The following is a 27726-nucleotide window of genomic DNA, read 5'->3' as shown; positions in this document are numbered from 1 at the left end:
CCCAAACTGAACACAATATAGAACAGAAGAGGTGCTAAATACTGTAAAATTAATTACAGTAATTTGTAATATGAAAGATATAGGTAAGTAAACATACCATTATATGATAAAGATTATTATGATGGATTAACCACCTATCAAGTTGTGTCAAAAAAAAAAAATCCTCACAGATAAAGAGAACTTGAGAGAAACTTTGAAGGAAAGCAAAGGATCAGTTACACAAATTCGTACATAGGCTAGTTTTAAAAAATAACAGACTTAATTTAACCAATTTCTGGATTCAGACCAGCTTCAATTAGGGCCTGATTAATGCTCACGGATTACAGGACTATCCATCTCTTGGTTCTGCTTCTCAGTATGCTCCACAGATAGGCCTTTACAGCTCCAGGCTCTCACAGCATAACTGTTTCAGGTCTCAGTTTTAGCCTCATATCTTTCCTCAAACCCAAACAGTAAGCCCAGAATTCCTAACTAAAGTCCTAATATCCACTCTAACGGCACAAGCATATCTAAATAAGTAAGACACTCTATGATCATGGATCAGTCAAACTCCCAGAGAAAAGGCTTTTATCTACAAATATTATGATTAGAATGTGGCAAGGGCATGTTTCTTCAAAGAAATTTGGCTAAGAGTGTCCACTGAGGGAAAAATGTACACTGTTGCAACTGTTATACAGAACCACATGGTCTTATGTTTTTAGTCTTAAAACCATTCACTGAGAAAAAAATCAATTTCTCCATATAAGGAAGATAAAATCCATTAAGGTACCATGAAAATATAGAAACATAGGATACCATTAATATCAATGAATTCTATAGTCATAGCTTCTTAAGAGTGTAAAAGTATCTTTGTCCCAGTTCCTAACCAGATGGTTAAATATGTCATTTCTCAGTGGTTATGCAAGTATAAATTTATGCCTAGATCCCATGCCTGCATGAAACAAAAAAACAGGAACATGAAGTACCCACATGGATTTCACCCTGAAATAGAACTGAATCAGGCTAGGCGAATCTGAGACCCCTGGAGGAATTCTGTAAACAGTCTAAGATTAGCCACTTCCTCCTCCTCCTACAATTAAATAAAATTTTCTCTTTAGTGGGAGAGAGAGAAAACTTCAATGTTGCCTTGGGGACACATTAGGCTTCTACATGAGGCTTAGTTTCCATCTATTTTAGATGCAAAAGGATATAAAGTCAGGAACCTAGAGAGCAGAGGTTAAGGCCAGAGTTTGTTAGACTTCCATGAGTTAAGAATGGTTGTCTGGCTATGGGCCCAGCTTACTATTATGAGGTCTTGACTAGAAAAAAAGAGGAAAGATAAAATGGGTCTCCCTCAAATAGCAGGGTATCTATCATCCACACTGGCTAATACTATTAATTTATCATTAAAGTCTAACTATTCTATCCATGGGCAGCAAAAAGACCAAACCAGTGAATCCTAAAGGAAATCAACTCAGAATATTCATTGGGAGGATTGATGCTGAAGCTGAAGCTCCAATACTTTGTCACCTGATGTGAAGAGCAGACTCATTAAAAAGCCCCTGACGCTGGGAAAGATTGGGGGGGGCAGAAGGAGAAGAGGGTAACAAAGAATGAGATGATTGGATGGCATTACCAGATCAATGGACATGAATTTGAGAAAACTCTGGGAGATAGTGAAGGACAGGGAAGCCTGGCATGTTGCAGTCCATGGAGTCATCAAGAGTCAGACACGGGTTAGTGACTGAACAACAACATTCATCCATTCTATCCATGTTCCACCACCTGACAACAAGAATCTTCTAATCTAGCTAAGCAGGTCATTTCTTATCATTATCCTACCCCAAACTGGAAATGTACATCTCTACCTTTGAGAAATCTTCCTTTTGCACCTGATAGAAAAGTCAAATCAAATGAGTGATAACCAATAAGAAATTCATTGGCCCAATAACTGAAATACTTGGAAGGAAGGCTGACTTCGGGCACAGTTTAGAGGCATAAACCTTATCATCAAACAGTAAGAAAGGGATTCATTTCCCAAGAGAAATCCAGAGTATTCATACTGAAAGAAAGAGGAATGTTTGCAGGACTGGCAAAAAACAAACCAACAAACACAGGAATACGCAGCCACACAAGTGAATGCTTTTGAGACATCATATTCTGCGGTCAGTCTTCGTCCCTGCATCCGCTGAGGATCTCTTCCTTTCTTTTAAAAAAGTCTGCCCCACTTTAAAATGTCTTTCATTTTCTACTCTCTTTGGGCCATATTGATCTATTCTTCTGAAGGTCCAGAACACATATCCTCAATCATTGATTTTTCCTTTGACATACACTATAATCAATAGTTACCTCACTTTTCCCTTCAATAACCACTCTCAACTTTAAAGCGGCTGCATGTGCTGCTGAGGGTTAAATTCTAAGTTACACTGCACAGAAGATAGAAATCCCTTCCCCTTAAGAAGTGGTGTAATACAGTGTGTCCGCTTTTCAGGACAGCTTAGCAAAATGTAGTTAATTCATTATGAGACTGAGGTACAACATGAAAGTTCTAATTTGACTTTCCAAAACGATCCTAAATTCTTTCCTGTTCTCTAACACCTGACCACTTATATTGGGAGAGGGAAGAACACTGCTACCCCTTCTTACCTAACTGGACCTGGGAGGTGAAAGGGTGTGCTCATTGCCATCATTTTGATAGCTCCATATCTGTGAAGGTCCTCAGCAGTACTGAGGCTGGAGTCACGCATGAGATACAGATGTTCCAACAGGTAGGGCTGAGTAAGATGGCATAAGGTGTAGAGAATGCAGGAATTTGACATCTGTGGAGGATGAATATCTAGTGTGGATGAGGATTAAAACAGTGGCCAAGTCCAGATCTGGGAAGGGTACATCTCAGAAACACTAGGGGAAGACTAATACAGATAAAGAGATATTATGCCATAGAAGCACAGACTGTAAGCCCAGGAAGAGATTCTTCTCTAGCGTAACTTCCAGTAAACTAAAGACTAAAATTAAACTTACGTGGACACATCCACACAGTGACTGTACTGCAAAATTCTCATGCAGACTCTCCTTTTCCTTAGTTTTCTTCTCCTTCTTTGTAGCCATCTATCAAGATCCTAATACTGATCACATTCAGGGTGAGACAAGGACAAGAGCCGAAGACTGAAGGGACAGCTTGAGCTAATTCATGAATAATAAAGAATGAGGCAAGGGATGCAGTGATGTCTAGAATGTCAAGAAGAATAGAATTGATACCAGCCCAGGCAGTACACACACACACATATACACAGATATTACTTCTTGTGTATCAAAGTACATTTACACATGGTACATTGTATATTGCATATATTTTTATATATATATATAGTACAATGTATTGCCACATATATATATATATATATATACACACATGGCTACTCAGTAAGTGTTAATGTAATGAATGTCTTCTCTAATAGTCAACTAAAAGAAGATACCATGTTTTAATCTCCTTTTAATTAATTCCTATCCTTGTATTATACAATTTTTACATTTTAGTAGGTCACACATTATATTGTTGATCCATAAATAAACAATTCATTCCCTGGAGCTTCCAAAAATTCCACCTATTCTTTCTCTTCATCATTTCTCTGTGATGAAATAAATGGTCACTTTCAATTCAAATGTAAGACAGTTTGCATATGTATTTTATGGAGCTAACAAGATGCTACTTTCTAAAAACTAATTAATTTTATTTTTATTTTTCTAAAAACTTTTTTAAAGAATCCATATGATAAGGACATCAGATAAATTGAGAAAAGCTTCATTTGACTTTCAAGACAAAGCCAGAAGAAAAAATGACCATGCTCTCTACGATTACTCTATAGTATTTCATTTGAAATTTTGAAATACGTAGCATTTTGGATGTAGAAGTTAGGTAACTTCCAAAATCCACACTCTGGTTTCCACTACAGAACTGATCTCTTCTTTACGTCCTTCTGTTTCAAGACTTGTCTCCATTGTGGCCTTGGAAATGGAACGTGCATTCTGAAATTTGACTGGCTGGAGCCAAATAGTCAGTGGAAAGGAATAAAAATAAAGCACTGAATTATGCTTATCTACCAAGGAATCAGATAAGAATTTTGGAGCAAACAATGGCAGAGTAGATAAAGGGGGAAGATAATTTCTTCAGTGTTAATGAACAATAAACCAACAATGATGAGATCAAGATTCTTGTATTACTAGAAATGTTTAGATGAATATTCCCATATCTTTGTCTTTTTGAAATTAGTCATAAATCACTCTCAAGGGAATCTGATCTAAAAGGCATGTAAAAGGCATGTAGTTGCAAGAATTAAGTAGGGAACTCACAGTGATATAGGTAGAATATTTTGTAGAATACTTTGTGGTTTTCAGATTCACTATCCTTAGTTATCATAGCAATTAATGAATGGCCCAGCAATTTTTCGTTTGAGAAGCCACAGGGAGTAAATAAGTAGGCAAAACACTGAAAATGGGAAATGGGGAGACATCACATATTTATTAAACACTTATTGTAAGTCCCTCTCTGCACAAGGTATTTTTTCATACATTTTCTCAATCCCATAGACAAGTCTGTAAAGTGGATATCCCACTGAGAATAGGAAGAAAATTATTAAGTAACTTGTACAAGTTCTGAAATCTACTGTGTCTCTGAATCATAGTCAGAGCTTCCTATGATGAAGCCCATGTCGTGCCTCTTATTCATCATGAGCCCTTGGAATTAGAAGACACTTGCAGTTTTGACAATGTAAATTATACAACAGTATAGACTGACCTCTGTATCCAATTCTTTGTGTGATCTTAGACAAGCTACACATGCTGTCTTGGTCCCACTCTCATATTTTCACCTAAGAGAAGATTACAGATCTATCTCTACCCATTGACAAGTACAATTCAGTCAAGCTAATCCAGATAATGCCTGAATATCACTAGTATCTCAGCTTCCTTATGGAACACATCATTCAACATTAAGAGAAGACATCCCATTTCTAGAAGCTAGATCACCTCAATTTATTTTAAATTTACTGAAGTATAGTTGATTATCAATATTATATGTTTCCAGTGTACAACATAATCATTCACAGTTTATAAATATTATACTTTTATAGTTATTATAAAACACTGGCTAATATTCCCTGTACTGTACAAATATGCTTATAGCTTATTAATTTTGTACACAGTAGTTTGTACCTCTTAATCCCCTATCATGTCCCTCCCTTTCTGCTCTCCCCACTGGTAACCACTAGTTTGTTCTCTATCTCCATGAATCTGTTCCTTTTTTGTTATATTCATTAGTTTATGGGCTTCTCTGGTGCTCAGATGGTAAAGAATCCACCTGCAGTGTGGGAGAGCTGGGTTCAATCCCTGGGTTGGGAAGATCCCCTGGAGGAGGGCAAGGCAACACACTCCAGTATTCTTGCCTGGATAATCCCCATGGACAGAGGAGCCTGGCAGGCTACAGTCCATGGGGTCGCAAAGAGTCTGACACAACTGAGTAACTAAGCACATTAGTTTCTGTTTTAGACTCCACAAACAGTATTTGTCTTTCTCTGTATGACTTATGTCACTAAGCATAATATTACTCTGTTGATCTATCCATGTTGCAAAAGCTAGACAATCTCCTGCCTACTTTGACCTAGACTGCCCTCTGCCTACTTTCATCTAGAGTGGGAGCAAAAGACAAGTTTAATAACTAACACAGAAAAAAGCTTGTTTCCCTTTCCCAGTCTCATTTTAAGTGAAGTATTATAAAATTCCCAGCTTCTCCTGATGATATCCTGAGAAGAGAACGCTGTTTAATGGCAATGCAACTATGTAAATGCTAAAACTAACATGGCCTCACTGAACCCAAGACATTTGACTCCACAAAAAGCACTGAGCATCACTGTCATCATGGGGCTGTGTGTGCCTATGTCCAACTTTTTGCAACCCCATGGACTGTGGCCCGCCAGGCTCCTCTGTCCACAGGATTCTCCAAGTAAGAATACTGAAGTGGTGCCATACCCTCCTCCAGGAGATCTTCCCAACCCAGAGGTCAAACCCAGGTCTCCCGCATTGCAGGCAGATTCTTTATCATCTGACCCACCAAGGAAGCCCATTGTCATGGGCCATCAACATCCAAACAACCAGCAGAAACCAAGATTCTGATGCAGCCAATACATTTTTTTCTTGCTTTGTTTTCTTTCCAGTGCCTCACAAACTTTCCTCTAAAAATGTTTCTCATGTTAGAAAAGCAAATGCCCACAAACATCTCTAGGTTAACAGGAATTTTCTTTGAAATCTAACATTTTATTATACAAATTAATCTAGGTATTTATTCACTTCCTACCAAATTTTCCTTTTTAGTATTAAAATTTCATAAGATTACTTTTCAAGTAAAATAAATGCTCCTGAAATGTGTGATGTTAATTCTCTGCACAGTCATATATCCCTGTGGAAAACTGTACCTAAATTGAGAAGCTCAGTTCTCACTGCACAGATTCTACAATTTGTCTCATATGGATTACAATCCGCAGAACATGGTCAGTCATTGTATTGTGGAACACCATGATAGTATATAACCTACCTTGTTACCTTGCATAATGTACTTAACAACATTTCCTAAATATTTACTGTATCTGCTTAGTTGCTTGGTCATGTCCGACTCTTTGTGACCTCATGGACTGTAGCCCCACCAGGCTTCTCTGTCCATGGGGGATTCTCCAGGCAAGAATACTGGGGTGGGTTGCCATGCCCTCCTCCAGGGGATATTTCCAACCCAGGGATCAAAGCCTGCTATCCCTCATTGTAAGCGGATTCTTTACCATCTGAGCCAGCAGAGAAGCCCAGATACTTACTAGTTATAGGCTAACTGCTAAGCATTGTGCTAAATGCTTTTTTGGTATTATTTCATATACTATTCTTAACTACTCTGTGAAATAGAGATTTTTTTACAGGCTTCGGCTTCCCTGTTGGCTCACCTGGTTAAGAATCTGCCTACAATGTGGGAGACCTGGTTTCAATCCCTGGGTTGGGAAGATCCCCTGGAGAAGGGAACGGCTATTCACTCCAGTATCCTGGCCTAGAGAATTCCATCGACTGTACAGTCCATGGAGACACAAAGAATTGGATACAACTGACCAACTTGCACTCTCATTTTTAACTATTCTGTGAAATAGAGATTTTTTTTTTTACACCCTTATATGAGGAAACAGAAACACACAGAGATTCACTGAAATTTTCTTAAGTCCTATAACTAAGAAATATCAGAGTAATCTCTGGACTCTAGCTTGATCTAGGGTCTAAAGCGACTGCCTCTCTATTGCTTTATATAATGAATAACAATTTTACTTTATATAGGGTACCAGATTATCTGCTAAGTTCCATTTCTAGGTAGACAACTCCCATATCAAGAAGTTGTTTTTCCATTTAAATGTATAGTTAAAAAATTTACAAAAATAAATGCTAGCAACTTTTGGACTTACTTACAAGAAGTAGAAAATAAAACTAGTGAATCTAAGATTATCATTATGGTTTGTATTTTCTACTCATAAACTGAAGCAAGAACTTTCTGCACAGAATTTTCAGGTAACATGAACAAGTATATTTGAGTTTTGAGAACTCAAATTACAGACCAAGAAAAAGCAAAGAACAAGCAAAAGCAAAGAACAAAGCACAAAGAAAAGTGAAGAACAAGCAAAAAGTTCAAATTTCAGAATGTGTAAGACACAAATATGGGAAACAAGAGAGTAGAATTCATTGGTCATCTAAGAACAGGCAAAATGCCACTATCAATAATAGCATCCACCACAGATGACTCAAGGGATAACAATGGTTTCTCCAATGCCCTTGGTTTAAATGATAAGTACCCCTGAGTCAGGCAGCACCATGAGTTTAGAAAAGGCACAAGAGTAAGGGTGAGAACATAGCCGCAGGAACATCGGAGATCAGAAGCCAATGGAGAGTTTCTCCACCATGCAAATTTATATTAAGCAATAAATATTCCAAATTTATGATGACTTGCAGGACTTTGTAGACCTTATTATTATTTAACAAAGACCCTTATTATTTTTTAACCAAATGCTTATAAAAAAAAAAAATCAAAGAATCTTTGAAAAGAGGTCCAAGTCCCTTGTTTTTCAAATGAGGAAACAAGTTCAAAGTGGCCTTCCCTTGACAAATCTATGCATTGCCTACTCTCAGGCATTGGGTCCTGTGTGGGGTTCATTCCACCCCAGTGCAAGGGTTTTGGCAGTGATTTAATCAGAAACCAGTTAGGGCACAGTTTTGGGTTGGAGATGTAGCACTGCATACTTTTCCTGTTTACTAAGTGATTTTCTGTGTAGCGCCAGAGTTGGAGGAGAGGTGAAAGTTTGGGCATATCAGCATAAGTAGCATGTGTTTGGAGTTGACAGCAGCCATGTCTCACTTTTCATGCTTAAACATCAGTATGTTCTATGATTTTTTTTTTCCTGAAAACTTACCTTAGAGCCTATTTCAATTTGATTCAATGAGTCTATGAGATATAAAATATCTTCCTAACAAATCTCTGTGTTTCAACAGATCTTGATACATAAAAATATTCTATTGTGTAATTATCTTCCTGTTGATTTCCATACTTTTGCTATTGTTAGTTTTTAATACATGGCCCTTTCTCTTCTCTCTTATTGTTAGCTTTTTGATGCCCACAGACATTTTGATGCCTACAGCCATCATTATTTTTCCTTTCTTTCCTTTCTGCTAACTCCAACCTTTAAATAGATGTTTGTTGAGTGCCCCTTTGTCTTCCCTGAAATATCCTCTTTCTTGAAAGGTTGTAAAAATGATTTCTTCTTCTCGAAAGTAAAACATAATGCAGCTCATAAAAGTGCCAGTTGCAGTTTTACCTGGATATGGTAAATGGCCATTGATGTGTGCATATTGGCTATTTCTGCATATGGAAGAGTTTTGTTGGAAATAAGGTTAGGTATTTGGAGGGCTGGGGAGAACAAAGACTGCAAAAACAGTGCTAAAGATGACTATCCTCAACATCCTGAACAAGTGTCTTGAGTATCTAGTGTTTTCATGTGGGCCTCTATGCTAGGGCCCCAGCATGAAGATGAGATTGGAATAGAGGGTTGTGAAAATGCTGTGAGAGTCAAATGGAGACTTGAAAATTCTCAAATATTAAGAAACCTATATCTAGCCAAGGACTCTGGCACAATTTAGCTCCCTCTATGTCTATTTTCATGTAAGCTTTTTCTCATTTTTCTTCAGTATATGAAAACAATTATACTCCTGATATGCATTCATATGTAACTGTTTTATCATTGTAAAAGTAATACATGATTAATCAAGGCAGTTTGGAAAGCATACAACAAAAAAAAGGTAAACTTTACTGGGATCCTAACCCTCAGGACTAACAGATTTTACTAATTTGGTATGTTTTTCTTGTATTTTTTGCTCAAATCTCATATAATTATAAATATCTACACAAAACTTGTATAAAACATCTGCATATAATTTTATCACCTCATTTAATGTTATGTCTTGAGCATTTTCCATTACCAACAGCATTTTCTTCATTACTTATTTACGAGTCTCTAACATTCCTTCTTGGGAGATATGTTACAGTTTAATTGTTTAATGAATCCAGCACTGTTGGACTCTTAGTTCTCATTATCTCTATTAAAAGCAACACTACAATGAGGGTTTTTGCTCCATTATTTCTGTGTATGTCCCTGATTTTACCTGAAACAAATTCTTAGAAGTTGCATTTCTAAATCAAAGCTATATATGATTTGAAATCCATCTGAAAAATAATGCCAAATTTCTTGCCAGAATAGTTTACTCCTGGACCTCTATCCTCCTGCTTATATCTCTAAGAATAGTGATTTTCAATTGTGTCTCTACCTTTACACATGCAAATACACCCATATATGCAGACTTAATTAATTCACAGTGTACATCTGTACCCCACTACTTTATCTCCTGCTTTAAAAAAAACAGAAAGAGCATCGGAGTTAAAGTGAGATTGATTAACTGTAAGAAAATCTTGAATCTATTGTAAAGAGATAATACTCGCAAGCTGCAGTACCTAAGTACATTTTCTGTAATTGGTCATAAATTATTAGGTAGCATGTGCGACTCCATACCTCAGATATGAACACACCCATTACTTTAGAGAGAGTTTCCTGTCAGTTGCTTTCCAGAAACAGTTTTATGAATAAAGATTAAGGCTATGTATCATTATGTCAACCTGAGAACATTACCATAAATATTTCACCACAAGTCTTAATTTAGAAAGATAAAATAAAGTGCTAGGTAAGCCAAGGTACTGAGACTTATTCCAAAAAATTGATGCCAAAAATTTTTTCATGTGGTATCAGGAAGACAAGACACCAGAAATCATTTGAGGAGAGATATCTCTATATCAGCAACTATCTTTATCTCTATTCACTTTAGTGAATTCCACCAATTATTATGCACTGATGCAATGGCCACATAAGCACTCCTTGTATGTTATTAGAAAAGTCATTTTGAAAAAAAAAAAAAAAACCTTTTATTTTGTACTGGAGTTTAGCCAATTAACAAACGTGTGAGAGTTTCAAGTGAACAGCAAAGGGACTCAGCCATACATATGCATGTATCCATCCCTCCTCAAACCCCTCTCCCATCCAGACTGCCACATAACATTGAACAGAGTCCCCTGTGCTGTACACTAGGTGCTTATTGCTTATGCATTTTAAATATAGCAGTGTGTACATGCCCATCCCAAAGTCCCTAAATATCCCTTTCCCCTATCTGCCCCTGCCCCAACCCCTGGCAACCATAAACTCTTTCAGTTTCAAAATCTGTGAGCCTGCTTCTGTTTTCTAAGTAAGTTCATTTGCATCACTCCTTTTGTGAATTAAGTCAGACAGAGAAGAGGAAATATCATGTCATCCCTTATATGTGGAATCTAGAAAGGCCGCTTTTTAAATCATTATTTTGAATTATAATAGATGTACTCAATTCCTAGCAGAATATTTTCAGCAAGCATGTAACAAAATGATGGTTGTTGGGGTTATTTCCTTTTACAGCATCACATTAGCATTAACTTTTCATTTTACCAGGGCGGCCAAAGTACACATATTATATGAACCTAGATTGCTCTTCTTGAGACAGAACGAACTGAAGGTCCCTAGGCAGAGCCATTAGGAGATCAGTTATATTAAAACATTATACAAAGGAAGTGAAGATTTCTATCAGTTGGTCCATCTTTGTAAAGTCATATTAGGAACAAGTATTGCAGGTCCTTCTGTCCACAGAGCTTTCTGTTGGTCCCTTTTGAGGGAAGAGAAGTACAACATGTCTCTTACCTTGTAGAAATTTATTCTCTATTTGACAAAATTACATTGAATTTTGACAAAATTACATTAAATTGCATCCATTTAAATGCAAGATTAAATGCAAAAAGTAAACATTTTACATTGAAATCAGTGCCATAGAAGTGGGTATAATGAACCTCCAATATACAGAAAATGAAATATTTTATATAAAAGATGAGAAGAGGACTTTTTAGAAGGATGTGTGAGGGTGATGTGTAGGTGTAAGAAAAATAGGAAGACACTTTGGCAAGTATATAAATGGATCAACAGCCATTAAACAAAAGTTGCTGACAAAAGAGTTCTGCTGCTGCTGCTGCTAAGTCGCTTCAGTCGTGTCCGACTCTGTGCGACCCCATAGACAGCAGCCCACCAGGCTCCCCCATCCCTGGGATTCTCCAGGCAAGAACACTGGAGTGGGTTGCCATTGCCTTCTCCAATGCATGAAAGTGAAAAGTGAAAGTGAAGTTGCTCAGTCGTGTCCGACTTTTGGCGACCCCATGGACTGCAGCCTACTAGGCTCCTTTGTCCATGGGATTTTCCAAGCAAGAGTACTGGAGTACTCAATGTTTTACCTGGATCTAATGTTTCCATGTGGGCCTCTATGCTAGGGCCCCAGCATGAAGATGAGATTGGAATAGAGGGTTGTGGAAATGCTGTGAGAGTCAAATGGAGACTTGAAAATCATTATGATCAGAAATTATCTGGAAAAAAAAATGCCATAATATAGTGATCACTGAAAGGGGCCTTTGCCAATAAACCTCTCCTTGCCATTGACAAAACATTGGTTCTCAACCTTTGGTATATAGAATCATAATATGAGAAGGTTCTAAAATCTAGATTTCTGTATTATAACCACAGACTGTACATGTAATGGGTCTGGGATGGGATCCAAGAATACTCACATATTACAAGATTCTAATGTGAGTGCTCTGTGGGCTACACTTTGGCTTTAAGAACTACCTCTCTAAAAGCACTGTCCTCCCGGTTCATATGTTCCTGCCCTGAATGACACTGGCAGGAAGAGACAGTAACCTGTTTCAATCATACATATGGATTTTTTCATAACCAGATTTAGAGAGCACGATTTAGAGCAGACATTGGGCCTTCCAAGTACATTTCTCACACAGACTGGCAGAGAGTTGGACACAGAGCAGACATTTAATAAAAACGAACAGTTGGTGATGTTTGTATAACTATAATTAGTCATGTGGCAGCTGGTCATAGTTCTAAGCATCTCAAAAAAGTTAGTACCTCTAATTACTTCTAACTGAACAAAACTCTTTTTGTAGAGTGGCCTGTCTTCTACTCTTTGATCAGAGATAGTCTTCTGGGCTGACATTAGTTGGGTGCTCATCCTCATACCCCAAGGTCAGAGAACACATAACCTATTCTTTGGATTCCCTTAGTAGTCATGTTCTTAATTTTTTGAGACAGAGATTTCATCTACAGAGTGGTTGTAATTTTTCTCTAACATGTATGCCTATGTATGTGATTATGTGGTTTGATGGGGATACTGTGTAATACTTATCATGGGTTTATGTTTACTCCTCTGATTACTACTGAATGGTGCAATGCTCTTGAAAATAAAGCATTTGTTTGAGATCATATGACACCTGAAAATCTGTTTTTTAAGGAAAGCACAATAATTAATTGTTTTATGTCTCAGTGGAGTAGATTTATTTTCATTTGGTATCAGGGAGACATGATACTAAGAAATCTTTGAAGGAAGATAACTACTTTAGTGTGAAATGCAGTAGATGAGAAATCATGAGACCCAGCTTCCCATTTTCATCTTTGGTATTAAGTAGCAGTATGACTCTTTCATGCATTGGAGAAGACAATGGCAACCCACTCCAGTGTTCTTGCCTGGAGAATCCCAGGGACGGGGGAGTCTGGTGGGCTGCCGTCTATGGGGTCGCACAGAGTTGGACACGACTGAAGCGACTTAGCAGCAGCAGCAGCAGTATGACTAAATAAAATAATTTTAAGTTAATCCTCAGCTACAAACAAAAGAAAGCAGAAAGGATGTTTGTTGCCTCAAAATGTTACTGTAAATGCACAATACACCAGCACCTTGTTAAGACATCTAAATTCTTTAAAAATAAAAATTTAGAGAAGAAAGCAAGTCTCTTATGGAAATAACTCAAAGGCAATTTTTTTAAAGTATAGCAATTATTGCAGATTCTAGTATTTAACGATAGTTGGTCAAAAGTTAGTATTAGTTTACCAGAAATCATTAGAATTGAATAAGCTTCCTAATTTAGACAGGAAAAAATGATTTAAAATGATTAATACTATTAAAAGATTCTGTGCTTCACCAAACATATAGAACACATTTGAAATGTGATGTTTGTATAATGTACTAATTATTTTAAACCAGCATGTTAACAGTTAATTTCTGTAGGCCAAGTAGTCATTCCTAGCTTAACAAGTTACTTGTCATTATTTTTTCTTGCAAAGATACCAGCTCAACCATTCTTAATTGAAAAACTATATTTGAAATATGACAGGTGATTACAATACTATTTAATCTCTCCATTCTTCTGAACAGTATGGGAAGAATAAAATGAGATTAGAAGTGTCTGGAAAGCAATTAACAGCAAATGTTGTTTTTCAATTTTTCATTATGATCATAGCAGCAATAATGGTACTTATACTTGTAGTAGCATAGTGGCAATAACATGTGGAATTGGAAAAAGCCTGGATTTAAGTCTTTGGTTTGCCACTTACTAAAATTTCACTGTTAGATATGCAGTTTCTTTATTTGTAAAATGGGAATAATAAAATGATTTCATCTACAGAGTGGTTGTAAAGTTCAAATGTAAAAGAGCTCTGAAAATTATGAAGTTCATTGCATATGCTGACACTCACTGCTATAACTTACATATAAATTACACTTTATCTTTATCTATTTTTATATTACTGGCTTTACCAAGCTTAATGATGTGTATTGGAAATGTTCTACATCTGTTTTTTTTTAATTTTTTATTTTTTTAAATCTTTAATTCTTACATGTGTTCCCAAACATGAGCCCCCCCTCTCACCTCCCTCCCCATAACATCTCTGTGGGTCATCCCCATGCACCAGCCCCAAGCATGCTGTATCCTACGTCCTATTAAGCTTTTTTATAATTATCAGTGGCCTTCAAGATCAACTAATCTATTCTAGATACCGTATAGATTAGGAAAATCATTCAGAAGAGATGTTAAAACCTTGTCTAAGGTGGCATACTTTGAGGTGACTTAGTGGGACCCTATCTTGATTTTTTATTAGAGTTCTCATTGTTTCATTAGTTACATAACGTATTCTTTAAATCTTCAAAGCAAATCTTGCAGGATGTTGGAAATGTTCTGTCAAAGTGTTTTGAGTCTAATAAACATGCACAGTTCTAGATTAAATAAAATTAACAAACTTCTTCAAAGTTGAATCACATACATTCTTGAATATATTAGACTGCACTGTATGAAACTCCAGAAAAAAGTTTTACTATCTATTATGGCCAAAATCTTTAGACCACTGAAATGTATTTTATGCTATTGGCCTTTAAGTGAATTACAGATCACATTGATCAAAATGTTACTTTATCACACTGGAAGTTACATGACTACCAGTGAGACATACCTGGTTTTGGTAAGGAATGACAGATGAACAAAATGATCTTCAACTCTTCAGAATTAGCACTGTATACTTAGCACCACTGTGAAGTATTTGTATCAGTACTTATGTGAATTATATAAGCATTGTTTCAATATCCAGCCCATTGGTCCAGGATGTTTACTGGTTTGCTTTCACACAATTGAGATAACTGACACAACTTTTTTTCAATAATATACGATTTTATGTTAAGAGGTTATTATCTAATTGTACTGAGGTACTTAAATTCTAAAGGAATGTCGTGTCTGCATCATGCAACAACAGGTTAATTTGAAACTAGAAAAACAGTTCATGAAAAATAGAAATAGTAAGAGTCCCTGAGGAGCTGGCAAAAAAGCAAACATTCGGAAGCATCAAGGTTATAGAAAACAGATGTAAAGACAGAGCAGTAAGTCAGTCTAGAGAACTAGACATCCACACAGGCAGACACTAGAGACAAGGGGAGAAGACATCCTTTAAAATTGCATCCGGGTTTGCTACAGTCTGCAATAGTCATGTCTTCTTCCTGCTATATTATAATAACCACATGAACAAATGATCTGCTTCCTAAATTGCAGGTCTTTAACTATCAAGTAGAGCCAATCACCAAAAAGTCACAATAATCCAAGACACAATTAGGTTTAAATAAGTTTTTATAAACTATAGATGCATAACAGATTATTACAGAAAATTAAAGATGTGTAATTTTATAAACATCTAAAATCAGTGGTAACCACTCTTTGCATTTATGTACATATAATTTGTTCCTTATTGTTCATGTAGGCACATATGTCAAATGTGAACCACTGTTCTCACAGCGGGAAATGACCCATTACCCCACTACACATTTCTTAAGGTGTCGGAAATATCTGTTGATTGACTAGTAGTGTGATATGGAAATAATATTACCTAACTCTCCATAGGGCTGAACATGAGAAATTAAATATGTAAATACATACATTTGTGTGTGTATTGTGTAGTAATGTAGTGTTGCTCAGTCATGTCCGACTCTTTGCAACCCCATGGACTGTGACCCGCCAGACTCCTCTGTCCATGGGGATTCTCCAGGCAAGAATACTGGAGTGGACTGCCATTCCCTTCTCCAGAATGTGTGTGTGTGTGTGTGTGTGCGTATACATGTATGTATGTACATATGTGTGTATATATATATTACATTAGTATGTTATAAATAAACTTTACATGTTTTATAAATAAATATAACCATTATAGGTATAAAAGAAAGCACTGCTTGAATACACAGGAAATGATATATCTGTGCTTGTCATTAACACCACAGTAAGGATGATGACCAAGATGACCATAATGATGAAATGCTCACCGGCTCACAAATCATTTAAAGTGCATTCTGGAGTCCAGAAATTTATATTTTCATTACTGATTACTAATTAAATCCATTTCTGGAACACAATAAAGCATGTTCTCCCATGTGACTTTCTTTAAACTTAACATCCAACTTGTGTTAAGAAGGAAAAAACGCTAGAGACAGAAAACAAAGAATTCTTACACTTCCCTTTGTCTCTGCCACCTCCCCAACACACACACACACACACACACACACACACACACACACACACATACACTGTCTATCTCTCTCTCTCTATCTTACTATATGTATATGACTTTTGTCCAATTAAATTACTTCTCTGAAATTTGGATTCTCCTAGTGAACAGAGTTTAAGATAAACCAACTCTACCTAATAGATGTCTTGTGAGAACTATTTAAATTCTGTAGGTATGTGTTATCTTCAAGGTATTGTTTTAAAAAGTAAAAAGTATAAAGACTGCTTTTGCAGACAATGGAATGTATTTCTTTTTAGACAAATCCATTAAAATCTTCTTCAGCATTACTGGTCGGGGCATAGACTTGGATTACTATGATGTTGAATGGTTTGCCTTAGAAAAAAACAGACCATTCTGTCGTTTTTGAGATTGCATCCAAGTACCGCATTTCAGACTCCTTTGCTGACTATGATGGCTACTCCATTTCTTCCAAGGGACTCTTGCTCACAATAGTAGATATAATCGTCATCTGAATTAAATTCACCCATTTCAGTCCATTTTAGTTTGCTGATTCCTAAAATGTTGACATTCACTCTTGCCATCTCCTGTTTGACCGCTTCTAATTTGTCTTGATTCAAGGACCTAACATTCCAAGTTCCTATGCAATATTGCTCTTTACAGCATTGGACCTTTCTTCTATCACCAGTCATATCCACAACTGGGTGTTGTTTTTGCTTTGGCTCCATCTCGTCATTCTTTCTGGAGTTATTTCTCCACTGATCTCCAGTAGCATATTGGGTACCTACTGACCTGGGGAGTTCATCTCTAAGTGTCATATCTTTTTGCTTTTTCATACTGTTCATGGGATTCCCAAGGCAAGAATACTGAAATGGTTTGCCATTCCCTTCTCTAGTGGACCACATTTTGTCAGACGTTTGCCTTTGACTGTGTGGATCTTAACAAACTATGGAAAATTCTTAAAGAGATGGGAATACCAGGCCACCTGAAATGCCTCTTGAGAAACCTGTAAGCAGGTCAGGAAGCAACAGTTATAACTGGACATGGAACAACAGACTGGTTCCAAATAGGGAAAGGAGTATGTCAAGGCTGTATATTGTCACCCTGTTTATTTAACTTCTATGCAGAGTACATCATGAGAAACTCTGGGCTGGATGAAGCACAAACTGGAATCAAGATTGCTGGTAGAAATATCAATAACCTCAGATATGCAGATGACATCACCCTTATGCTAGAAAGCAAAGAAGAACTAAAGAGCCTCTTGATGAAAATGAAAAAGGAGAGTGAAAAAGTTGACTTAAAACTCACCATTCAGAAAACTAAGATCATGGCATCTGGTCCCATCACTTCATGGCAAATAGATGGGGAAACAGTGTAAACAGTGACAGACTTTATTTTGGGGGGCTCCAAAATCACTGCAGATGGTGACTACAGTCATGAAATTAAAAGATGCCCTTGGAAGAAAAGTTATGACCATCCTACACAGCATATTAAAAAGCAGAGACATTACTTTGCCAACACAGGTCCATCTAGTCAAAGCTATGGTTTTTCTAGTGGTCATGTATGGATGAGAGAGTTGCACTCTAAAGAAAGCTGAGCGCCAAAGAATTGATGCTTTTGAACTGTGGTGTTGGAGAATACTCTTGAGAGTCCCTTGGACACGGCAAGGAAATCCAACTAGTCAATCCGAACGGAAATCAGTACTGAGTGTTCATTGGAAAGACTAATGCTGAAGCTGAAACTCCAATTTTTTGGTCACCTGATGAGAAGAACTGACTCATTTGAAAAGACACTGATGCTGTGAAAGATTGAAGGCAGGAGGAGAAGGGGACAACAGAGATGGCTGGATGACATCACCGACTCAATGGACATGAGTTTAAGAAAACTCTGGGACTTGGTGATGAACAGGGAGGCCTGGTGCGCTGCAGTCCATGGGGTCACAAAGAGTCAGACTGACTGAGCGACTGCCTAAATCTGCAGGCAGATTTTTTACCAGCTGCTCTACGAGGGAAGCCCAAACTATATGGACAATTCACTGAATCATATTTATTGTATGTGACAGACAATTGTTGTATGTGATTCACAGACACAAAAAAAAACAACTGTGAAATGGCAATTACCTTTAAGAAACAATCTAATAGGAAAGGAGCCATGAGCATATGTATTTATAAAAATAATTAGAATGTGAAAATTTTAACACAATGAATAAGCATTTTGTAGAAGTTTAGCAACAGGAAAATTTCCTTTATATAGAGAGTTAATCATAGGTATTTGGGGATACAACAGTATTTTATCTCAGTGAGATCTTAATAGAGGCAGAGGGAAAGAATTATTGGAAATTATTTTGAAAGAATAATATGCACACTGATTTAAAGTGAAAAACATTCTTGTTGCGTATGTGTAGGTTGTATAAGGCTGGAAAAGTTTTGGAAGAAAACAGATTTAGATCATAGAGCACTAGATTTATAACTGAAGTCACAAAGAATTACAGAAATTGTAAACAAAGGTGAAAATAGGTCAGACTTGTACTTATGAAGGACTATGTGACTGTCTTCTTAAATTGAAGAAATTAGGGAACCACTATGCCACTTAGGAATGACCTAAATCAAATACCTTCTGATGATACAGTGGAAGTGACTAATAGATTCAAAGGATTAGATCTGATAAAGTGCCTAAAATATGGATGGAGTTTCATAACATTGTACAGGAGGTGGTGATCAAACCCATCCCCAAGAAAAAGAAATGCAAAAAGGCAAAATGGTTATCTGAGGAGGCCTTACAATTAGCTGAGAAAAGAAGAGAAGCAAAAAGCAAAGGAGAAAAGGCAAGATATGCCCATCTGACTGCACAGTTCCAAAGAATACCAAGGAGAGATAAGAAGGCCTTCTTAAGTGATCAATGCAAAGAAACAGAGGAAAACAATAGAATGGGAAAGACTAAAGCTCTCAAGAAAATCAGAGACACCAAGCTAATATTTCATGAAAAGATGGACAAAAAAAAAAATATAGAAATGGTATGGACCTAACAGAAGCAGAAGATATTAAGAAGAGGTGGAAATAATACAGAGAAGAATTATACAAAAAAGATCTTAATGACTCAGATAACCAGATGATGTGATCACTCACCTAGAGCCAGACATCCTGGATTGTGAAGCAAAGTGAGCCTTTAGGAAACATTACTATGAATAAAGCTAGTGGAGGTGATGGAATCCCAGTTGAGCTATTTCAGATCCTAAAAGATGATGCTGTGAAAGTGCTGCACTTAATATGCCAGCAAATTTGGAAAATGCAGCAGTGGCCACAGGATTGGAAAAGGTCAGTTTTCATTCCAATCCCAAAGAAAGGATATGCCAAAGAATGTTCAAACTACCACACGAGTGCACTCATTTCACATGCTAGCAGAGTAATGCTCACAATTCTCCAAGCTAGGCTTCAACAATGCGTAAACAGAGAACTTCCAGATGTTCAAGCTAGATTTAGAAAAGGCAGAGGAACCAGAGATCAAATTGCCAACATCCGTTGGATCATATTAAAAAGCAAGAGAATTCCAGAAAAGCATCTGCTTCTGCTTCATTGACTATGCTAAAGCCTTTGACTGTGTGGATCACAAAAAACTGTGGAAAATTCTTCAAGAGATGGGAATACCAGACCACCTTATCTGCCTCTTGTGGAACCTGTATGCTGCTCAAGATGCAACAGTTAGAACTGGACTTGGAACTGAACAGTTAGAACTGGACAGTTGGTTCAAAATCAGGAAAGGAGTATTTCAAGGCTGTATATTGTTACCCTGCTTATTTAACTTATATACAGAGTACATCATGTGAAATGTCTGGCTGGATGAAGCACAAGCTGGAATCAAGATTGCCAGGAGAAATATAACCTTAGATATGCAGATGACACCACTATTTATGACAGAAAGGGAAGAGAAACTAAAGAGCTTCTTGATGAAGGTGAAAGAGGAGAGTGAAAAAGTTGGCTTAAAACTCAACATTAAAAAAATTAAGATCATGGCATCTAGTCCCATCACTTCATGACAAATAGATGGGGAAACCATGGAAACACTGACAGCCTTTATTTTCTTGGGCTCCAAAATAAGCACAGATGATGAATGCAGCCATGAAATTAAAAAACACTTGCTCCTTGGAAGAAAAGCTATGACCAACCCAGACAACATGTTAAAAAACAGAGACATTACTTTGCCAACAAAGGTCCTTATAGTCAAAGCTTTGGTATTTCCAGTAGTCATGCATGAATGTGAGAGTTGGAACTTAAAGAAGGCTGAGCATCAAAGAACTGATGCTTCTGAAATGTGGTGCTGGAGAAGACTCTTGAGAGTCCCTTGGACAGCAATGAGAACAATCCAGTCAATCCTAAAGGAAATCAACCCTGAATATTCTTTGGAAGGACTGATGCTGCAACTGAAGCTCCAATACTCTGGCCACCTGATGGGAAAAGCCAACCCATTAGAAAAGATCCTGATGCTGGGAAAGATCAAAGGCAAGAGGAGAAGGGGACAACAGAGGATGACATGGTTGCATGGCATCACCAGCTCAGTGGAGATGAGTTTGAGCAAGCTCCAGGAGATGGTGAAGGGCAGGGAAGCCTGGCGAGCTGCAGTCCATGGGGTGGCAAAGAGTCAGACACGACTGAGCAACCAAACAACAACAAATGTGACTGTCAATATGCAAGAGGCTTGTTAAGGAGAACCTGGAGGTGAGATCAGTTAGAAATCTACACAGGTGCATGCACTAGGCGGAATGAAGAGAGCCAATCTTTCAGTCCCTTAGGTAAGCAGGCAGGGAGTCACATCAAGAAACTTTTATTGCCAGGCACCCTATTGAGTATTAGGGCTACAGTGGTCGTCAAAGAGGTAGAGAAGACAAATATTATTAATAAACTAATATGCATACAACTAAACACAAACTTTATACTGCAATATATGCTAAGCAGTTATTGACTAAAAGGGAGAAAAGGATATAAGGAGGAGGAGCTTTTAGGAAGTTTTGCTTAGTTGTTTTGAATCTGAGGCACTGCCAGGATATCAATGAGGAAGTGTCTTCCAGGCTCTGGGTTTACACTTAAGCTATAGATGTACAGCTCAACTGTATGAAGACAACTGTTCAATCCAAGACGTGCTATGGCAGAGATGAAATGAGATAAAATTCCTTTCAAAGAAAATGATTGAACTGGCAAATGCTTTGTTTATAAATTTTCTCTTCCTGTCTAAGTTTCCTGTATAAAGCTGCATTTACTTATAAAGAACTGATTTTTCCACTTTATGAACTTGTAGGTTCAATGCTCAAAAAGATTCTCAATTTAAGAAAAAAAACAATAACATGGGGACCTCTTTTCTTACAATGGAAAGAAAATTTACGAAAGATTGTTATATCTCCTGACTGTAGAACTGTCTATAGTATAATAAAACAAGTCACAGAAGACAAAGAATCTATCAACAAAAAAATCAGCAATTGGCTTGGAGTCACATAAAGCTTCTTTTTAAACATCTCAAAATAAATAAAGATGCCAAATTCTCTTGGAATAATCTTCTGGTTACAAAATGGAATTTATTATTTCTGCAAATATTTTTCACTGGACAAAGATTAGTGTCCAGTAACAATCAGAGTGATGAAGGCTTTGCTTAACTTTTACATTCATATTACACTGTCATTTTTATGAGTAAAGATAAAGAACTGAATCATAATAGTTTTCCTTTAGAATAACATTTAAGTATTATTTATTATACAATTTTTTTCTACAAAGAACAGTTTATTATCAACATCTCACAGCTGTTCATCCAAATGAAACCCTCAGAAATTTTTGATGAATGCAAACTATTAGCATCTAGCATTATTTACTCAAAAATTGCAAAGCAAGAAGGAAAACTGAAATTCTGGATAGTAATACCCAAAGATATCAAAAAGAAATTTTTCACATTAAATTCTATTAACAATGTCAGCTTACACAGAATCCAAATAAAATAACAAAACCAAAATGAATACTATCTTGTTCTTAAAGAGAGGCAAAGCATATATTGTCTTTGATATAATTATGTAAAAGGAAACAAAAATAAAAAAGAAGAATGAAAGATGGCAGGACTTTTTTTTTTTTGCAGTTTATAGATAAATCCCCTGATTTCCTCAGTCATCCCAAACAAAACTAAGCCATAATAGACTTGAGTGTTCAGACAAACAAAATCTACTTCACCATTAACATTTTTTAGTTCATTGAATTTGTTTTCTGACATTTTACTCTATTGGCAAACCCTCTATTCTTTTCTATAAAAAGCATTCATTTATTTCAGGAAAAAATAAGAAACTAAAATTGACATCAGTTACACCACTGCAAACTAAATGACATCAAGATTTAATTTTTACACATCTGGCATTTAAAAAGTACACAGGTAAGTTAAGATACTCAAAAATATCAATCTAAAGTTTAGCTTACCAACAGGGACAGAATTGTAGTGCTGAAGTTCCCATTGACTAGAATCACCAGAAAGTTCAGTCAAGCAGGTTAAAGTAAACTCTGAGCTGGAAACATGCTCATGTCTGAATCCTTCAGGAGAAAGATTATCCAATTCAAACTTCACAGCTGACATTGCAAAATTCTTATACAGCTACATAAATCAAAGTTTAAACTTTGATTCAGATAGTTCAAACTACTGAATTTTTAAAAATCACAGGAGGGGAAAAATCACTGTTTTATAATCAGCAACAACCTCAGGCTTTCTAGCAATTGTTTTCACTTGGAAATCTAAGATAAAACACGCAGAGCTGACTTTCTACGAAGTTTTCTGTATTCACTCCCTTCCTAAGCAATTGACGTCAATAGGATGGATGGATTTTAGAGCTGTTTTTCTTGAAGATAATCTTGCTGCCTTTAAATGATAGCAGTGCTAACCCCATCTCAGAGAGGCTGCAACAGAAAGTAAAATGAGCTAAGTGAAGATACAGGCAAGGCTGCAGAGAGATGCTTTTAGTAACTTGGTATTAGGTCTCCGCATATCTGTACACAAAAGATCAGCTGGGTGGGGCTAAGTACTGTCAGAGAATGCAACTTTATTCCACTGGGCAGCACATCAGAGGAATGTCTTAATTTGGAAGGAAGTTAATTCTAAATTATATTTCCTCGGTCAGAATTGTGAGACTGTAGTCTTCATGCTTACTGAAACATGCTTGTGATAGTGGAGATTAAATTGTGAGTTAAACTAAAAAGTTCTGCACAACGAAAAATACAATCAACAAAATGAAAAGGCAAACTATGGAATGGAAGAAAACATTTGTAAACCATGTAACTGAAAGTGTGTAACATCTGAAATATACAAAGAATTCATACAGTTTGGCAGCAAAAGAATCCAGTTAAAGAACTGGCAAACAACCTGCATGTCTTCCCAAGAAAACATACAAATGGCCAACAAGTAAGCGAAAGGTGTTCAATGTTGCTAACAAGGGCAAATAAAACCACAATGAGATACCATTTCACATTCATTAGAATGGCTATTATCAAAGAAACAAAAACACAAGAAATAACATGCAGGCAGGATACAGAGAAAAAAAAAAGAACAACAACACTGTGTACTGTTGGGGGAACATTAATTAGTACAGCTACTATGGACAACACTGTGCTGCTGCTGCTGCTGCTGCTGCTGCTGCTGCTGCTGCTGCTAAGTCGCTTCAGTCGTGTCCGACTCTGTGTGACCCCATAGACGGCAGCCCACCAGGTTCCCCCGTCCCTGGGATTCTCCAGGCAAGAACACTGGAGTGGGTTGCCACTGCCTTCTCCAATGCATGAAAGTGAAAAGTGAAAGTGCAGTCTCTCAGTCGTGTCTGACTTTTCGCAACCCCATGGACTGCAGCCTACCAGGCTCCTCCATCCATGGGATTTTCCAGGCAAGAGCACTGGAGTGGGGTGCCATTGTTTTCTCTGGAACAACACTGTGGAGGTTCTTCAAAAGATTAAAAAAATAGAAGAAAAAATAAATATTATTTGGTAATTCCACTTCTGGTTGTATAAAACAAAATGAAATCACTATTTTGAAGAGATATTCCACCTCCTTGTTCACAATAGGCAAAAATGAAAGCTATATAAATGTCCACTGATGGATAAATGGATAAAGGCAATATAATATATGTACAATGGAATATTACTTAACCATTTATTTCTTCATTTAAGTGAGTATGTATTGACCCTGTAATAGGTATCAACTTATATACAAAAATGCCAAGGAAGGCTCACTGGAAAGAATGGGGGCTGGATCTGGTCTCAGTGGGAAAGAGAGATACGATTCACTAGCAATCTTAATTATGACCATGGTATTAGGTTTGGGCATAGATGTGCTATACATGAGGAATGGCAATTTTACTTTCTGTGTTCAGCACTCTGAGAAGGTAAATATATATAACAGGCTCACAAATCCACTGCTGTTATAGTATAAAAAGAATTCTGGAGAAAAAGTGACAAGTCTTACTCATCATTAATTATTGTAACTGAACAAACAAAGAAAACTGGCTCTCTGCTCTACATGCTTTTATAAACTACTGTTCATAGCCATGGAATCATCATCATTTCAACAGAAAGGGCAACAAGAAATTATGCTAGGCAAACCTAGGCTACCACAGTTCTATAACAGGAATGAACAATCTGACTGAAATGGCTAATATGACCAAGTTTCTCTGGTAATTATATGACACTTTGCTTGGATAAGATGGTCAAAGCATAACCAAATTATCAATTTAAAAAACAAAATACACAGTTTCCATACGATCTTGATATTCCATTCCTGGGATGTATTTGGAAAAAACTATACCTCAAAAAGATACAGGTACCCCAGTGTTCACTGTAGCACTATTTATAATGACAAAGACATGGAAAAAAACCTAAATGTCCATTGACAGATTAATAGATAAAAAAGATGTGGTCCATACATAAAATGGAATATTCAGTTCAGTTCAGTTCAGTCTCTCAGTCATGTCCAACTCTGCGACCCCATGAACCACAGCACGCCAGGCCTCCCTGTCCATCACCAACTCCCGGAATCCACCCAAACCCATGTCCGTTGAGTCGGTGATGCCTTCCAACCACCTCGTCCTCTGTCATCCCCTTCTCTTCCTGCCCTCAATCTTTCCTAGCATCAGGGTCTTTTCAAATGAGTCAGCTCTTTGCATCAGGTGGCCAAAGAATTGGAGTTTCAGCTTCAACATCAGTCCTTCCATTGAACACCCAGGACTGATCTCCTTTAGGATGGACTGGTTGGATCTCCTTACAGTCCCAGGGACTCTCAAGAGTCTTCTCCAACACCACAGTTCAAAAGCATAAATTCTTCAGTGTTCAGCTTTCTTTATAGTCCAACTCTCACATCCATACATGACCACCGGAAAAATCATAGCCTTTACTAGATGGACCTTTTTTGGCAAAGTAATGTCTTGGGTCTTTAGTCAGAATGGGACTGCCAGTTTTTTTTTTTTTTTAAGTTAGGCAGCACTGTATTCTCCTCTTTCCACCTAACAGTTTGACTGAGGCAAAATTGACATAAAACATTGAGTGAGATGGAGATGTTACCTAACTTAGTTCTAAACTTCAAATTCTTTCATGAAGTATTTTCCATGATATCTTAGCTAATACTTACATTCAGAATATTTTTCTGTAAATCTTTGGAAATATCAGTCCAAACTTTTTGCTCATGTCATCTTTCTGATACCTGGAACACATCCTCCAATATTTTTCTCCGTAGAGTAAGAACGTAAGAGGGCAGGAAACAGCACACAGAAACGCACTTCCTGTTGACTGGTCTACCTCCGAATATTTTTCTCTCAATCTGGATCACTTTGTCTCCATTATTATAGTAACCACTCACTTGCCAGTGGTTACAATAAACTCAAATCTGGTCCTTTATTCATTCTAAAATATAAACTGCATTTGCAAAACTTTGTCTTCTTCAGTAAAGCCTAAATTTGTTATAATGTGTCTTGGATTCTCTTAACAGGCCAAAGTAACTTGATTTTTTTTTTGAAAAATAGTTAAACTTATTTTGAATCACTGCAATTTTAATGGTATCATCAATACATTTTCAAACAAGTATAATAAGCTTGCTTTTTACACAGGTTTTAGGATATGTAGAAATTCCCAAATGAACAATTGTTGTGAATTGTAATTATTTATAACAATTTGTAATTTATAACAATTGAATAATTGTTGTGTGAAATATCACACAATATCAGTGACATGTCACAATATCAGTGAGAATATCAGACAACATATTTTCACTGTCTCAGATGCTTTGCTCTTGGATGCACTGTGTGAAACAATTCCCCAGACATATATTTATCATTTTTCTAGTTTCAGAATGACTCTTTGAGCCCGCAGGTGTATACTCTTATCTTTTCCATTGAACCAACCATTCAACTAACTAAATAAATTACCATAGGCTCCCCTTGAATTAGCAAAAGAAATTTTAAAAATCTAAGAGTAACAAGACAGCAAATATCAGAAAATTTTAGAAAATTCTGGACTATATGGTGGAGGTGAGTGTTAAATAGACTGAATAATTGGCAATTCCATGATAACAAAAAGGAAGTTGCCTCAAAATAAATAGAGTTTGACTCAGGATGACCATGGACAAATCCTCCCCAGTTGAGAGCCAGAAATACTGAAATTAAGACGGGATATGTTCCTTTTTCTCAATCATCATTTGATTCTAATCTTCCAATAAGAAAATAATTATATACCTAAAAACTTTTTAATAATTATGCTCTTTTTGCACTGGCTAGTAAATCTAGTACATGTTAATTGAAATGACAATCATGAATATCATTTCATTTCTATTCTGAGCAGAAAATTTTCAATAATTCACTAAATATGTAGCTTATCATATGTTTTTATAGAAATTCCTTTATTAGATTATTGCCATTCCTCTTTATTCATACTTCAATAAGAACATACTGCTTTTATAAACAAAGCATGTGGGTTGTTTATGTGGGTTGACTTGTGCCTAATACTTTTTCAATGTCTATTAAGATGATTTCTTTTTAATGTGATTGTTAAATTTAAAACTAATTTTTATTCCTATACTAAGTTCAACACTGACCTTGATGTAATGATTATTTTCATGTATCAATGGATTTAAATGCTAATGTTGCACCTATGTTTATAAGATAGCTCAGCATGCAATTCTCTTTCTTTAGTCCTTATAAGAAGTGGCATTGAAGATGATACTGTCCTTCTGTAAAATA

General features: G+C 36.6%; 1 protein-coding gene across 1 annotated transcript in view; it reads right to left on the bottom strand.

Annotated features, from left to right (window-relative positions):
- Window positions 1-23461, bottom strand: part of ANO3 (anoctamin 3) — a 460052-nt gene extending 436591 nt beyond the window's left edge. The window contains exon 1 of the mRNA XM_069553832.1: window positions 22943-23461. Coding sequence (XP_069409933.1) covers window positions 22943-23096 — 154 coding nt within the window. The 5' untranslated portion in view covers window positions 23097-23461. The remainder of the gene's footprint in view (window positions 1-22942) is intronic.
- Between the last annotated feature and the right edge of the window lie 4265 nt (window positions 23462-27726).

This window comes from Ovis canadensis, chromosome 15 (genome assembly GCF_042477335.2).
Source record: "Ovis canadensis isolate MfBH-ARS-UI-01 breed Bighorn chromosome 15, ARS-UI_OviCan_v2, whole genome shotgun sequence".
Taxonomy (NCBI): domain Eukaryota; kingdom Metazoa; phylum Chordata; class Mammalia; order Artiodactyla; family Bovidae; genus Ovis; species Ovis canadensis.
Note: the sequence above shows the minus strand (reverse complement) of the source record. Positions and strands in the feature narration are given on the sequence as shown.